The following is a 15,740-nucleotide window of genomic DNA, read 5'->3' as shown; positions in this document are numbered from 1 at the left end:
GGGCGGCGACGGGGCGGGGCGGCGAGGGGATGCGCCCCTGAGCCCAACTCGCCTGGCCTTTCTCTCCTTCCGCACAGCCTGGGTTTCCGCTTCCCTCCTGGGTGCCGGAGGAGAGGGAGCGAGGCCGAGCCTCGTCCGTGCCGCCGCCGCCGCCATGTGGCCCCCTGACCCAGACCCCGACACGGACCCCGAGCCCGTCGGCCGCTCCCCGCCCGGCGCGCCGGCCCCCGGGCTCCGCGCCCTGCTGCCGGCGCGCGCTTTCCTCTGCTCCCTCAAAGGCCGCCTCCTGCTGGCCGAGTCGGTGAGTGCGGCGCGGCCCCCACCCGCCGGACCCCTCGGCTGGGCGGGTGCCGCTGTCCGAATGGGTTCGGCCGACCCCTCGCGGAGCCCCGCTAAATTGAGCAAACTTGCCCACGTTTCGGACAGACTCGCTAAAGTTCAGCGCTTCAAGTCGGAGGCGAGGCGGGGCCCGAACCCGGGCCTTCCTGGGTCTTTAACCCGCCAGGGGAAAGCTGGGGCCGTAGGGGAGTCTGGGGAGGCGTCCTGCGACGCGGCGCCCGCACCGCCGAAAGCTCAGCCGGGCGCTGTGTGACCTCGGGCGCCTCCACCCCTCTCTGGTCCCCGGGAGGATTCAGCCCGCTCGGCCCTTCACGCACGACTCCTGGGTCGGGGCGCCCTTGCCCGCTTTCCTGGGCGCAGGGAGGGTCGGCCGGGCCTCGAGCTGCTGGGCGGAGGCTAGAGCGGAGTCCAGTCAGCTGAGAAAAGGACAAGAGAGGGTGGGAAGGGGACCCCGGGGATTGGGTGAGGCCCGAGCAGCACTGTGGGGCGCGCAGGCAGAGGGGCGGGGTCGGGAGACCAGCGGCGTGACCTCATCCACCTCCCCTCCCTCGGCGGGATCCTGCCGCCCCGCCCCCACTGAGCTTCTTCCTCCTTCCCACCCCCTACCCCTGCCAGTGTAGTCCTTTGTCTTCGGGACGCTCCGAAAACTCTCTCAATGTCCATGTGTGGGGTGGGGGTTGGTGCGGGGCCTCCATTGAGGGAAGAGGACGAAGAGGCCAGGCAACGCGTAGAAGGGATGCGGGGGGAGGGGGGATTTATTACTTAGATCCCCAGCAACTTGACAGCCCCTCTGTTTATTCCCACTTTGCTGACTGGAAAGCCGAGACCCAAGCATCAAGGGGATTTGACAGGTGGATCAGGTGAGGGCCAGGTGACAGCGAACACAGGAGGATAGAAAGGAGGATTGTACCCCAACCTCTCTTTTGTGATGAGGGTCAGAGGAAGGAGGAGTCTGCTCAAACCTCTCCTTTGTACTAATCAAGGCAGGTGGCAGGAGGTGGTCCTATCACCTCTTCTTTGCTTAGGATCAGCCCAGAGGTCACCAGCCCAGCACCTGCCCAACTCCCAAGTGAGGCACCAGGACCCAGGATCCACAGCCCTCACTCCAGGGTGTCACCTCCTGGTTGGCCACCCCAGAGACTGATGGGAGCTACTTCTGGAGAGAAGCCTTGAAATCACTGTCCACTGAGGAGACTCCCAACCCCATCCCAGTCAGGCCTGCCTCATAGGTCAAGGTTTAGAGGAGGCCTGGGACATAGCTGGGTGTCAGGAATCTCCATCTAGGAGGATGAGTGGGGAGGAAGGAAGGGTGAGCAGTGAGCACTGAACATACAAGGGGAGCCACTCCAAGTCACTCTTGCCTCCCCCCCACCCCCACCGGCTGCCCCCAGGCCCAAGATAGTGGAGTAGCTGGCATGGACAGAAAGGGGGAGGATGGAGCTACTAGGAATCAGAGAATTAGGAAACAGGAATCAAGAGGGGTTCTCCAGAATCAGGCTTTGGGGGGTGAAGTTTAGAAAGCAGAGGAACACAAGGCAGCCCCTCAGTTGCCTCTGTGCCTAAGTTTCCCATCTCTTCTAGTTGGGCTCAGTGTCCCTCACGGCCATGTTCAGAGCAGATGTGGGTGTCCTGGGAAGTCTCTAGGATCTCTGCAGCTCATTTGTCTGAAGCAGCCACGGTGCTTCCTCTGGGGCATCTGGGTGTCCCTACGGGCCCCCTGGGCCCCACTCCAAGCTACTCAGCCATGGACATATTCAAACCCAACCACAGTGACAGAAACCAGGGTAGATAAAAGCCAGCGCCCATGGACAGGGTTGCTTAAAAACTGTATCTGTGGGGTCAGCCAGCTCTGGGTTCAAATCTTATTGGCTTATTAGCTGTATAACACTGAGCAATCACTTAACTTCGGTATTCTCGCCTGTAAAGTGGGCTGTGAGCAGCACCTGGCATGTGTGTGTGTGTGGTTGCGAGGATCCCAGGAGATCCTACAAGCCTCGGTGGGCACTGGCCCAGCGAACAGCCCATCACTTTGGCCTGCCCTGCACTGCACAGTCTGCGGAACTAACTGGGGCCCTTGGCATCCGCCAACATCAGTTTCCACCCACAGTGTGTTGACAGGGCTGCAGAAAACATTTTGATTCTTAACAATTTCCCAGTGCAGCTTGCCCAAAGACCAGCAGGCCCTGAGGTGTCACTGTCAACACCTTTCTCCTGGATGTTTCTTATTATGAAAATTTGCAAATATGATAAAAAGCCTAAAGAGTTATACTGTAAACACCTATATCCCACCACCTAGATAGTAAACACATTATATTTACCTTATCTCATGCGCCAGCTGTCAATCCATTTTTTGATATATTCAGAATATATTGCAGACATCAGTACCTTTCATCTCTAAACACTTCAGCATGTATATCTTAACTAAAATTTAAGATTTATTTTCAGGTACAATTTACATTCAGTGAAAAGCAAAAATCTTGTGTGTTGGGAGTGATTTTTAAAATCTGGCTCCTGCCTTTGAGACCGCTTAGGTCTGACTGGCCCCTTTAGGGCGCCATCTGAGTTGCGTGGGTTCTGCCTCCTGGTGTGTGGGGTAGAGGAGCAACCACAGAGGGTGGCCTCCTGGTGTGCTGGACACACATGGGAGGCTGGGGTTTCCAGACTGGGTCCTGGCAGGGAGCTAGCATGGGGTTAGGACCCAGGGCCATGCCCAGAACCACTGGGAGCAGCACGAGTGTGGGCCTGGGCCCCGTGACTGGGTTCTAATCCTGGCAGCTGCAGAAATGAGGGCAGGTCGCTTCCCCTACTGGATCCTCCTCTATTCCTGACTGCAGGGCTGCCCAGAGGGGTACTGGGTAAGTGCAAAGGCTCTGACTTCTCCTTCTCCCTATCCCCCAGGGTCTCTCATTTATCACCTTTGTCTGCTATGTGGCATCTTCAGCATCCGCCTTCCTCACAGCACCCCTGCTGGAGTTCCTGCTGGCCCTCTTCTTCCTCTTTGCTGATGCCATGCAGCTGAATGACAAGTGGCAGGGCTTGTGCTGGCCCATGATGGTGAGGGCTGGGGCCCCAGGAGGAAGGGGTTGGCTGGCTATCACAGGGAGTTGTGCATTTCAGCCTTCGCCCTTTCTTCAATGTGCTGGAGGGGCTGTTTGCCGTTTGTTGGAGCCAGGCAGGTAGACCTGTCTTCAGATGATCCGGAGCCCATCTCTCAGCAGCTGTGTCTCCAAGATCAGCCCCACCTCCAGGGCCTCCTGTGTCCCTCTGTGAGACAGGGAACTCCAGAAAGCATCTTTGCTCCTTCCCACCAGGTGGCACTGGTGCTCCCGGCTGGGCCTGCTGGAATGAGCTTCAGCCGCAGGAATTCAAGCCATTTCCACTTGGGCAGGGCAGGTTAATTGAGGACTTGGAGGGCTTACCCAGACCCCAGCCCTCTGGCAAGTCGTTTCATCACCTGGGAGGGCCCAGAGCCCCGCCTCAGACTTTTTGCTGCATGAAATGGGTTGGAGAGAAGGGACAGCAAAGGTTGTATTTGACCCTGGTCTCTTGACTTCATACCCAGCATTTTGCCTGATGGGCTATACCCTCTGTGTCCTCATTTTAGGGACAAGTGAGCAGAAACCATAATACATAAAGGGATCTGCCAAAAGTATGTGGCAAAGCGAGGCCCAGGGCCAGATCTCCTCATTGGAGAACGAGAAGGGAACAGGTGACAAGGTTTCCAACTTCTCCCTCCCGATGATGGGGCAGTCTGCATCTGGGCCAAGCCACAGGGTGAGCTGCAGCCTGGTCCATACCCTGTCGTCGTCCACTGGGCAGAGGGCAGCTGTACAGCCGGACCAGGGACAGGACAGTCTCAGCTGCTGGCAGCCTGCGGGAGAGGCATCTGAGCAGAGGCAGGAGTGGGGCAGGGAGAAGGGCACGCCATGGACGCGGGACCTGGGGGCCAGTCGTGTGTCCAGGCTGCCAGGCACGTCCTCCTCTGGGAATAGTGGGATTCCAGCCCCGTTTCTGCCGCCCAGTGCCTTTCCGTGCCCCACTCCAGGGAGTTCAAGGCGGTGTGACCATACACCTCTCCCCCCAGGATTTCCTGCGCTGTGTCACAGCTGCCCTCATCTACTTTGCCATCTCCATCACGGCTGTCGCCAAATACTCAGACGGGGCTTCCAAAGCAGCTGGGGTGAGTAGCTGCCTTACCCCTGGGACGGGGGTGCCCAGCGATGCATCTCAGGACACACCTACTTAGCATCTGGGCGACAATCTGTCCCTGCTTAGGCCCCTTGGGCTTTCATGTGGATCTCAGTGATTCCAAAATCCCCTTACTGGAGATCTGCTCTGCCCCAAGCTTTGAAAGGGTGTTTGCAGAACAAGTTCTCAGTTCATTTTCCTATTTGTCATTAGTGGGAGGGGCCTGTGTCTGCCAATCCAAGCTGTTTATCTGAGTAGATAAAAACAAGTGATGAGGCTGAGGTGGCCTCTTCTCAGGCTCCTGGGCCAGGGGCTCCCAGCTCCTGATGATGCGTCCCACCCACCCTGTCCCCCATATCCCACAGGTGTTTGGCTTCTTTGCCACCATCGTGTTTGCAATTGACTTCTACCTGATCTTTAACGATGTGGCCAAATTCCTCAAACAAGGGGACTCCGCAGATGAGACCACAGCCAACAAGGCAGAAGGTGGGTGGTCATCCTGCGGGTTTCCACCCAGGAACCCGACTGATCACTTGGGGTGATTGGGGGAGGGGCGCTGCTCTCCCCTGGGGACACTTGGCTGGTTTGAGGCTAAAGTAGGAGCATTTCCTCTCTGTGGACAGGGACTGTTTTCACAACTTGGTTATCACATCCCTTCATGTGGCACTAATCATAAAGTTGGTCTTCTCAGAGCAGCACTGGGCTCCCCATAGCCTCAGCTTTTACAGGAAGGGCAAGCTGAGGATATACCTCCTCCTCAGTGAAGCCGTCCCCAACAAGCCCCCAGTGCAGCCAGTCACTCTGCTTTCACTCCCAGGCACCGTCCACTGGGCTGTAGAGTGGCCACCTGCCCTGCGACAGCCCCCCTGCAGTCCCGCCTGCCTGTGGCTTAAGGACCAAGAAACCAAGTTCTCATCCTTACCTGCAGCATGCAGGCGAACCCAGGCAAGCTCAGGCTTGTTCTGCTTTTATATCCATGAGGTTGTAACACGTTCTGCACCCCCAGCCATGCTTCAGCTCAGAATGGCTCTTGTGCTATTACCTGATTTTAAAAAAGAAAAGCTGCAAGTTGGATGGCTGGTTTTTCCATCTGTGACAACACAGCGATGCGATATTTCTGATCACAAGATAAAATAAGGATTGGGGCAGGAGGAATGGAAACTATAAAATGGCCAAAAAGTGGCTTCCTGACTTTCCAGTATATTTGAGTTTCTTGGGCATATTGTCATAAATTGTGGGGTAGAGTTGGAGTGTAGATGTATAGCCCTGATGCCGCCAGCTGAGACCAACTCAGGGAGACTTGGGGGGACCTGGCACCCCAGAGGAAAGGGCATCTAGGCCCCCACCTTCATTGGGCTGCACCCTGCAGGTAACGGCAGCTACCTGTGGAGGGTCACAGGCCCTCGTGCCAAGCAGGCCCCACCAACAGCACGGTCAGTTGCAGGAAGGGACTGGTGTCCAGGATCTAGTCAGTAGCCTGGCTGTGCCTCTCCAGAGACTGTTCCCAGGCACCACTGGCCAGGAAACTCCTGCCAAATCTCATCTTTGTTTTCCTTTCAGAAGAGAATTCTGACTCTGACTCCGACTGAAGGCCTGCCCTGCCCTGGCAACCTGAGCCACGCGGGCCTTCACTCCTATACTTCGGATCCGCTGGCCGGAGCATGGGGCCAGAGGACAGGGTGTGTTGGGATGGAGGCTGTGACTTCTCAAGCAGCAGCAGGAGTTGCTGATGGCGTGGGCCTCCTCACAGCCCGTGGTGACATTCCCGAGCCCAGCATACTAGACGGCACCCCTTGGCTTAGCATATCTAACCACTCTGCATGGGAGGGCAACATGAATATTTTGCCACTCCTCTTCCTTTCTGTCCCACAGACCTTAAAGCCTAGTAACCTCTCTGCCAAAAATAAGCACAAAAGGACAAAGCACATAGAGCCTCGTTACCCCCATTGCAGGAAGCATTTCAAATGCTGGCGGTGGGGGGCGGTGGGACAGGACACAGGACAACGGACAAATAAGACAGAAACCACCATGAGGCCAAGTGCCAACCCGCCACGCCCCAGTAGCTTTTGTCTGCTTTGGTGCCCCTGTTTATGCCAGGTACTTTGTCGGGAATGATCCTTCCAAGATTCTTTGGTTCAAGGAGCACCAGTTCCCTTTTCATTCTTGAAGCAGAGAGAAAACTGACCTTTGCCCTCTCATCTAGGGGAGAGTGGGTCTTGGTGCCCATATCTGACACCTCCCATCCTTGGAGAGCATGTCTTCTTCAGGTGACATGACTATTCAGGGTCTAAGACTTTCAAAGAAAATTTCGTAGACTAGCTTACCAGTTCCAACAGACTGAGGGCACCAAACGATGCAGTAGCAGTGCCTGCATCCTGGGTAGCTGGGCAGGCCCAGCAACACCCTGTGTCCCTGGGGGCCCACTGGCAGGCAGCAGGCTCCTGGGAGCTCAGGACAATGTGCTTCCAGATACCAGAGCAGGTCTCCTGACCACCTCATTGAGGTGAAACGTGCCTTCTGTGTTCACCTGGGGACCTATGCTGTATATATCAGCAGTGGGATTTTTTAACTTTATATAAGTTTTTATATATATAAAGGCTGCTTCTTAAATAGCATTTCCTGTGACCCAAGAGGCCTTGTGAATGAGCCAGAGATCTGGACCCCTTTTGGGGCATTTGTAACTTTTATTCTTTTGCATGTGAATCTCCTACCCTGAAAATATCCATAATGGATTAAACCAGACCGACCACCTACTTGGAGTGTGTGTGTTTGAGAAAAACCTTACACCATCCAGAGGAATGCTGTTGGTTTCGTGCTTCAGCGTAGACTGGTCACATACGTGGTATGAACCCTGAGAGCTCCATGCTGCGGCAATAATGCACACGCACCTCCATGCCAGGCACCCCACTAGGCGTCTCGCACCTGTGCTTATTTACTCCTCACACAGCCCTGTTTGACAGTCCGGGGAACTGACAGAAGGTTCGGTAACTTGCCCAGGTCCCCACAGCCCCTTGGAGGCGGCCCAGGGCCTTCTGACGTATCCGGGTAACGTGCCATAGCACCTTTCAGGCAGCCAGACCCTGGACTATGGACGTTGGCGCTGTCATGGTTGGAAACTGGTTACCTCAGGGGCTTGGGTCAGTGTTTTCAGCTCAGGCCGATGGGAAGAGACAAGGCCTACCCCAACTTTGACACACATTCTGAAAATACGTAAAAAAGTTGGATGTGCAGGAGCTGAGGGGCGCATGGTGGGAGTTTCTGCTCCACCTTACCAGCTAAGCCAGCCGAGCTGCCTGTCGACACCTACACCCTGGACAGTGGCTGTGCTAAACCTCCACCTAACAGGCCTGTCTCAGGAACTGGGTCCACAGCTTTCAAAGCGGTAGGAGGTGAGTCAGAGCAGAGAAAGACAGTACCATTTTTACATGTCCATTTATTAAACAACTCCTTCATGACAATTTAATACAATATTAACGATTAGTGTTGAGAAAATTATTTCCCTCTACATACAAAAATACAGATTTGAACACTATGAAAACAATCAAGACAAGTACCATGAAAAATTGGTCCTTTAAAAGAAATAAGGGGGAAATTGAGGGCATTGTGAGGTTTTGTTTGCCAAATCGCTCCAAATGGATCGTCAAACCTAAGCCAGTCAGAGCTGGTGATGCCCACACCAGGGCACCCATGTTGGTTTGAGAAGCCAGGGTAGGAGCTCTGACTGGCCAACACCATAAACCAAAGTTTACCAAATAGATATCACCTCAGAATACCCAACAGCTATGTCTAAACTGTTAAAATTTTACGAAGCAAAGTGTAATCATTATGAAATTAACATTGCCCCCCAAAAGTACCACTGGACCAAGTACCAATCAGTAATCATTAGAGTTAATAGCCACCTGACTTGAATTCCTTTGTTAGAAAATAATTACATATTCTGACCCTCAAAAAGGACAAAAAAAGCAACAATTTTATGTTTCAATAAATCCATTCCTTCATTTTGCAATGGCTCAGCTAGTTTCCTCGAGATTTTTCTTGACAGAACTCGTATCCCACACGGGTCAGAAAGCAAAAGGAGCAGCTAGAGTGTTATCTGTGTCTTAATTTCATCAAACTCCTCACAGCAGGATACCTACTTTGTTCAGGCCTAAAACAAAAAAAGGCCCCCGAGACTACCCGGGGCATCCATGAACCAATCTTGAGATCCGAGTGGAACCTGAGAACAAGCAGGAAGTGAGCCTGGGACCAGGGAAGCCGCCCCTCTCCCCATCTTCCAGGACGCAGGCAGCAAATGGGCCTTTTCACTGTTTTAGACCCAGAGAATGGAAGTCAGAGCACCAAGGATGTTCTGTTCTGTTTTTTTTTTTTTTTTTTTTGGAACCACTTTCCTTTTACTGTCTGAGGTGAGCAGTGGCTCTCCGAACTGAACAAGTGGTTAAGAAATGCCAAATGCAGTTATACTGATTAAGAATTATTTCACAGAAATATACTCTTACTCTCAGACTGTTTAAGCAGAAACAAGATGTGGGGGAGAAAGCAGCAGAGAGGAGACGGGAACAGCCAGGGGTGGTTTTGTTTTCTTTTTTAAACAATATATGAAATTTAAAGGGAAAATGGCCAACCTCAAAACTAGCATTGCTGAAAGCAATATTAAAAGGACACAATCTAAAATCATGCTACAAAAATAGTGTTATCTGGTTTAACTAAATGTACAACTTTTTTTCAGTTCCATGATTGACAAGAGTATTTATGTGACTGACACACAGAAGGCACCAAAGGTGAAGTGATTATTATTTGTCTTAAAATATACAGAAACAGAATTATCTACTCTGGGTGGAAAAAAAAATAGTCAGACCTGTAATAAATAGTTAAGTGTTTTGCCACGGGTTCCTGAACCCCTACAAATTACAACATATACAAATAGTTTCAATCCCTAGCATTCTCTTAAAGGGAACCACATCAAAATCAAGTTATGAAAAACACTGGTTTTATCCACATATGTCATCTCAACATTAGGCAGGATTTGAAAACACATGTTAAAATGGGTTGGAAGCAGGTGGCCCCTCTGCGGGCCTGGGCCAGCCTGGAGGGCTGTCCGGCCATGCGGCCCTCGCCTTCCCCCAGAAGCCAGCCTTCCCCCAGCCCTTGGACCAGCCAATTCTCCCTTCAAGCCCCAAATATTTAGCCTTCCTCACTTCTGCAGAGAAGGAAACACGAGTACTGAAACTTGCAAACTGACTCTGGAAAAGGCAGGAAAGCCTAACCGCCCATGGAGAGAAGCAGCCATCAGTCGGACCTCGCCCCGCCTGGCATGGGTGGCACATCCCCACACCGTCCTCATTTCCTGACCTTCCCTTCACATGGCTTTCCTGATGAAAGGATATGCTTCCAGCAGAGTCCTCCAAAGAGGACTCAGATTTGACAATTTCAGATTATTACTGAATCCCATATAAACCATTATCTGAATCAACTGTGTCATCCCTTTTCTCCTCTGAGGCACAATTATGAAGAGAAACTTTGGATTGGACCTCACCCTCATCCCATCAACAAAGCTGATTAAGATCATATGGTTCTCCTCTTAATGAGAACCATAAAAGTTCTGAAAGCTCACTAAAGTCCAGGCTATTAACCCCTTAATGAAGGCTCTCAGCCTTTCTGTGTAATGCATCCCCAACCACTCCAGGGTGTATAGATAGCACGTCACCTGAATTAAGGTCTTGGCATTAAAAATGTAGACAACAAACTAACCCTAAGATAAAGATATACTAATCAAAGATCCATAGTCTTAACTTAATTGTAGGCAAGTCATCATTGAGTCAAACAGTGGGCTTGTGGGTAACATTTTCTTTACTGTTATGTTTATGGCATAAGAAAAACTAGAAAAAAAATCCCCAAGGTTGACATATTTTAACCAAACGAATGAGAACGTAATCTAGACCAAAGAAGGGAAAATATATCAGGATTCACTCCTCTGTTTCAAGCCTAAGAGTATAGAAATGTCATTTACTTGTATGAAGAAAAGTCAAACAGAACATTCACTTCAGAAAATAATAATTCTAGTTTTAACAAATGTTAAAGGTATTTTCTTTCTGAGACAATTTCAAAATAAATGTAAAAGGTCGAATATTTCAAATTACCTTCTCAGCCAGACAGTTTTTATGATTTCGACAATATCTGCCGAGAAAAGAAGAAACAAGGGTTTTGTAAAGAGCTGGGAAGTTTACAACGCTCAAGGCTGGTGGCGCTAGGCCTGCATCCTCCCTCAGGTGGCACCCACACCAGAACCTGAGTCACCTGTCCAGACCCGCAAGTTCTCAAACTCGACACCAAGAACGCCCTGGAGCGCCAAGGCACCCTGGTCCCAACATTCATGAGTTCTTGCTCTCAAGCTGATTCCAGATCATAAGACCTCACTTTTCCCAAGACAAGAGGACAGGAAGGTAGTTAACCTAGCGCATTTTTTTCAAGACTGCCTGGGTCAGTGACCAGTCTGGTGTTATCGACGGTCCCACAGCAGATGGTGTCTGGGGCGTGGGACCTCCTCCTTCCTCCTCTCACCTCCCAGACCTGCCCTTGCTCCTGCTCACCAGCCTGTCATCTCCCTTGTCCTACAAGTGGGTGCTGATAAATAAGCGACACCTGAGGAAGAGAGAACTCTTGGGTTCTACAGACTTCACTAGGAACTAAAAAGTGTCTGGCAACCTCACAAGCTAATGGCAGTCTCTGGAGCAGGAAGCAACTTTTTATTCTGCTTGAAAGACTTGGCGGTGGCAGCGCCCTAGAAAGTGTTTTTACCTTTTGCTATCTATTTAATGTCATTATTTTCCTATAAACAAGATATGGAGAAAATGACAACCAGACAGTGGCACAATATGATGACCTCATGGTTGCTTTGCTTTGAACAGGGATGGCAAGGTGGGAACCACTTATATCATCCCTGCTTTCCAGAATCACATTGTCTCTACACTCATCTGTTAAGACAAGATCTAAGAACAACCCACAGAAAATCTTGCATAGCCAGAGACCAGAACTTGGTCCGCCTCTTAAACACACGGAGAGGTGAGCTGTTTCTTCCCAAACAGCATATGAGTGTCTACAAGAAAAGGTGAGGCTGGGCCACACATAGGACATGACACATGGAGGGGTCAATCAAGGCTCATTCCTTGCAAGTAAGAATTCAGACATGTGCAGACAAAGCGTGTGTGCTTCCTCTCCTCAGAGACCACCTTAACCCAAGTTGGAATCATGGGGAAATCTTCAAAGAAAGGTAATTAAAGATACAAACTTTAAAAGAGTAGGAATGTTTCCAACTGAGTCACAAAGCTCTTGCCAGAAGTATCCAACCTGAGGTGGAGGTCAGATAGTCCATGCCTACCTATGGGCATGAGCCTTCCTGTCAGGGAGGTAATGGCGCCAAAGGGCTAGGGGTGTCGTCCACTTCCCAGAGCCAGGCCTGGTCCTCGGACTGGCTTCCCTGTGGCCAGGCTGAGCTCTGCTCATGCTGGCCCTTCAGTTTAAGTTGCCAAAGAAGACATAGGTATTGGGACTGAGCAGGCTCCTGCATTCTTGCCTTTTTGTAGGCAAAGGTAATCTCTCTTGGATGACTATGGCTGCACCAAGTAAAAATCTAAAATAAAATACTTTAAATCAAACTTATGAGATTTTAAACTGTAAATGCCTTGGTCCCTCCCTGGCTTTCTATGAGGCCAACAAGTGTCTTTAGGCTTTCATGATTGTAATCTCTCTGTATGAAAGGGAGAAGGTATTCCCTCCCCTGCCCCCATTCCTTCAAGCAATGTGAAGGGAGGATAAAGAAGAATCAAAGAAAAATCTACCACATCAACCAAATCAGTGCCAAGATAAACTTTCTCCTAAGACGTCAATGTTTGCATCCATATAAAACCACCAAATGCTTGAGGGTTTCAACTATACAGTCTCCAGGAACAAATTCAAATGCACACAGCAACTTCAGCTCTCTCCAAGTTTGGCACAAACTATGAAAGCCATTATGCCACCAGAAAATTGAGAAACACTAAGATTGACTCAGCCTGAAAATACCGCAAACCAAACTCACATTGGTCCATATTGGAACTGTTAAAAATGCAAAAATATGCTTCTTTCAATTTACACACACAAAAAAGTCCTTTTAAGCTTCCCAAATCTAGATTGTCTTGTTTGTACACAGAGGCAGCATAAGAAAAATGCAGGTGAATTTACATTCACCTAGATACTCACATACCTTTCATAACTTACCCACCACCACACCGCTGTAGGTGACGAAATATATGACTGTATCACACCAATTAGGGAGCCTACCTGGCCACTTCCGGTTGTAGTGGGAGCTAATTAAATAGGAAGACACATATTTACAAAAGCCATGGGAGAGCCTCATGGCAAAGATATTAAATAGTTACAAGGACATAAATAATTTCAAAGGTTCTAACACTAAGATTCAAATGAACTCCTAAGTCGCTCTGTGGCACAAGGTGTCATCACTTTTTGTCATCTACCAGCATTTACGGTTTCCATGGGCTTCGGAACCCTTTCTTGCAGCTGACAGCATGTCCTCAGGAGGCCAATAGGCTCTTTTCCACCAGATGATAAACTGGTTTTATTGAAGTGACTTGAGAAAACTTGGGCAGCAATCCTGCCTGAATGGTATTTCTTTTCTACAATCTCACTTCAAAGGCGGCTTTTTATTGAGGCCAAGTAACATGATTCCCAGCAGATTTCCGATAAAGTTCAGGGTGGTCCTTCCAAGTGGGCCCCATTTAATGCAAGCCCGAGTCTTTGTGACCCTTTTTTTAAATGGAACTCACAGAGGGAGATAAGTCTAATTTTGACTATGTGTATACACTCAACAAATGCAAAATAAATATATAAAATGAACAGATAAAATCCAGATGTCGGAATCTCCTCAAAAATCACTACGTGTAATTGAAGTCTGTGAAGCACGATTCGTCCTGCCTTCCAGGAGACGTGGGAAGAGGGCTCTATCAGACCTGCTGAGCGACACGCCCGGCTGTGACCAGGCTCGGCTGCCCTCTAGGGGAGCAGAGGGAGGTGACTTACCACCAGACCAGCTGGGTCTGCACCACATTCATGGGCCCTGAAGCAGACAGGGGGCTTGGACATGTGACCTGGGCCACTGCCTCAGAAAGGAACTGCAGCAGAACTCGGAGTGTACTGGACATTCAGTTCAGGGAGCTAACCCCGAACCGGAAGCCTTCAGAGACAGCAGAGTAGCATTTCCTACAGAGTCCCCAGCCTAGCAGTGTCACCTGACCTATTTCTCAGCACTGCTCTTTTGTGAAGAATGCAATGCCACCATGCATAAATGCTCTCCTCCTGCCACCTTTAAAGACATATTCATAATCACGTTCTCTCTCTCTACGCAGTACCCTGCTAAAACTGACCAGTCACTAGCCCAACATCCTGGGGATTGTCCACGTTACTGCAAAATCTTCCTACCAGCAGTGTTTTTTCCTTGGTGAGGGCTAATTGCAAAATATTAGAGCTAGCGTGAGGTTTGTAAACATTAAAAACAGTTCAAAGAGTGAAAACCTGACAAGTTAAAACAATTTTTCCATAAAAGAGACAATGTCTCTAACAGGGGGGAAAAAAAAAAATTACAGCATCATAGGGGCTCGTTTAACTCATTCGCCACAATAATCTTCACTTTATCAAGAATCAATCAAAACCTAACATAACTAGAATTTTCCCCAACAACTTCCAAGATTGATGTTCATAGTTTTGACCCCGAGGCACAAAAAGCTTCAATTTGTGCCTTCTGAAATATCAGTGAAAGGATGTGTCATGGTACAAATTCAAGTATTTTCAAATCCTAGACAAGTCTACTCAGAATAGAATCACTTTAGAACTCTTCTCAGGCATCTGAAAATTAGCACACGTTTCTAATACAGAGGTGTACCCCTACCTGTGGTCCACAAGACAGTCAATGGGCAAGTGTTCTGGCTGGTGGAATGGACTATTTCTTTCCTGGCTTTTACCTGAGAAGGTAAAATTACAGAAAATCTGCAATTCAGCCTCAAAGTATTAAGGGTAGATAGAAAAGTGGAATGCAAGACAGTCTCCATATTCCTGGAGGAGAATCTGGGATTCAGGGAGGTGATTCATTTGAGGAAGAATCAAGTGATTTCTCAGTAGGGTAGAAAATGAAAGGCGACTGACCCTCCTGCATGTCAGCAGTCCTGTGGCGCCGTCTCAAGAGGACACCAGATTTTCCCATCTCCATAAAGTCCAGACCCAGCAAAGAGATCCACCAGCAGCGCCAAGACCCTCAGGGCCACACGTGGCTTCCCAGGCCTAGGATGGCTGTCTTGAGGCCCTGGACATGGAAAACGAGCAGCAGGGAAGGATCCCAGCAGCAAGACCAAGCGTTCACCTGGAGCACACACTGAGGACTGCCAGGGGTCACTGCGGGCTGACTGTTCCAAACCTGGACCTTCATTTGTTGATTTTTTTTCCTTATTCTAGCAGCCCTCATTTAATCCAAAGTCTTGACTTGTCACAAATACATATCACAGGGTGACTCTGAGTCAGATGGGAAGCCTGTGCTCAAGGATGATGAAGACCTAAAGTGGACATGGCAGCCTGGGAGGCCAGCTGCTTCCATGGCCACCAAACGCTGGAGAATCCGTAGGCCTCTCCCACCCACCTCTGTCTGGACGGCTGGGTATGGGGGCTCCCTGCCTCCTATACCTGCCGACAAGGCCACTCTGAAAACCCTTTCCCAAAATGAACTTTTACCAGAAAGGACAAAATTCAGCTTAATCACATGAAAATCTGACGTGATGAGGGAAAGAAAAATTGATTGAAAGGATGAGCACGAGGACGAGAGGGAGAAGGACTCTGGCAGGGCCTCATGTGTCCAGGCGCTGGATCTCTGGGCGACCGTCCACGTCTCTGGACTCCGTGCGGGCTCGGATGTAGTCATTGGCGCTCTGCTGGTGGATGCTGACTCTCCATTTCTGCACTGCCAGGAATGTGTTCACTGCATACACTGCAGTTGCCAGGAAGCCAAATATCTATAAGGAACAGGCACAGTCCTCAGGCACTTCAGCAGTCTATAGGGTGTCTAACAGCTGCCCTGTCAGTGCCATCGCCAAGTCTTTAGTTATATGGCCCATGCGAGTCCTGCTCGACCTGAAGACAGCCTGAGGTTTCCTTCAAAGCATTTTGGATTTTTTTTT

The 15,740-nt window shown here is 50.0% G+C and overlaps 2 protein-coding genes across 2 annotated transcripts in view; one reads left to right on the top strand and one right to left on the bottom strand.

Moving 5' to 3' along the window:
- Positions 1–14: 14 nt before the first annotated feature.
- CMTM3 (CKLF like MARVEL transmembrane domain containing 3) lies at positions 15–7,280 on the top strand. The gene is made up of 5 exons (XM_016162822.2): positions 15–301; positions 3,238–3,393; positions 4,424–4,519; positions 4,893–5,013; positions 6,088–7,280. Exons 1-5 carry the CDS (start codon positions 155–157, stop codon positions 6,114–6,116), a joined length of 549 nt encoding a protein of 182 aa, XP_016018308.1. The 5' UTR covers positions 15–154; the 3' UTR covers positions 6,117–7,280.
- A 1,603-nt stretch (positions 7,281–8,883) lies between these two features.
- CMTM4 (CKLF like MARVEL transmembrane domain containing 4) overlaps positions 8,884–15,740 on the bottom strand; it is a 46,617-nt gene continuing 39,760 nt past the window's right edge. Inside the window, exon 4 of the mRNA XM_016162800.2 lies at positions 8,884–15,575. Coding sequence (XP_016018286.1) covers positions 15,411–15,575 — 165 coding nt within the window. The 3' untranslated portion in view covers positions 8,884–15,410. The remainder of the gene's footprint in view (positions 15,576–15,740) is intronic.

This window comes from Rousettus aegyptiacus, unplaced genomic scaffold, assembly GCF_014176215.1.
Source record: "Rousettus aegyptiacus isolate mRouAeg1 unplaced genomic scaffold, mRouAeg1.p scaffold_m13_p_14, whole genome shotgun sequence".
In the NCBI taxonomy this organism is placed as follows: Eukaryota; Metazoa; Chordata; class Mammalia; order Chiroptera; family Pteropodidae; genus Rousettus; species Rousettus aegyptiacus.
This window is presented reverse-complemented; position numbering and strand designations above follow the sequence as displayed.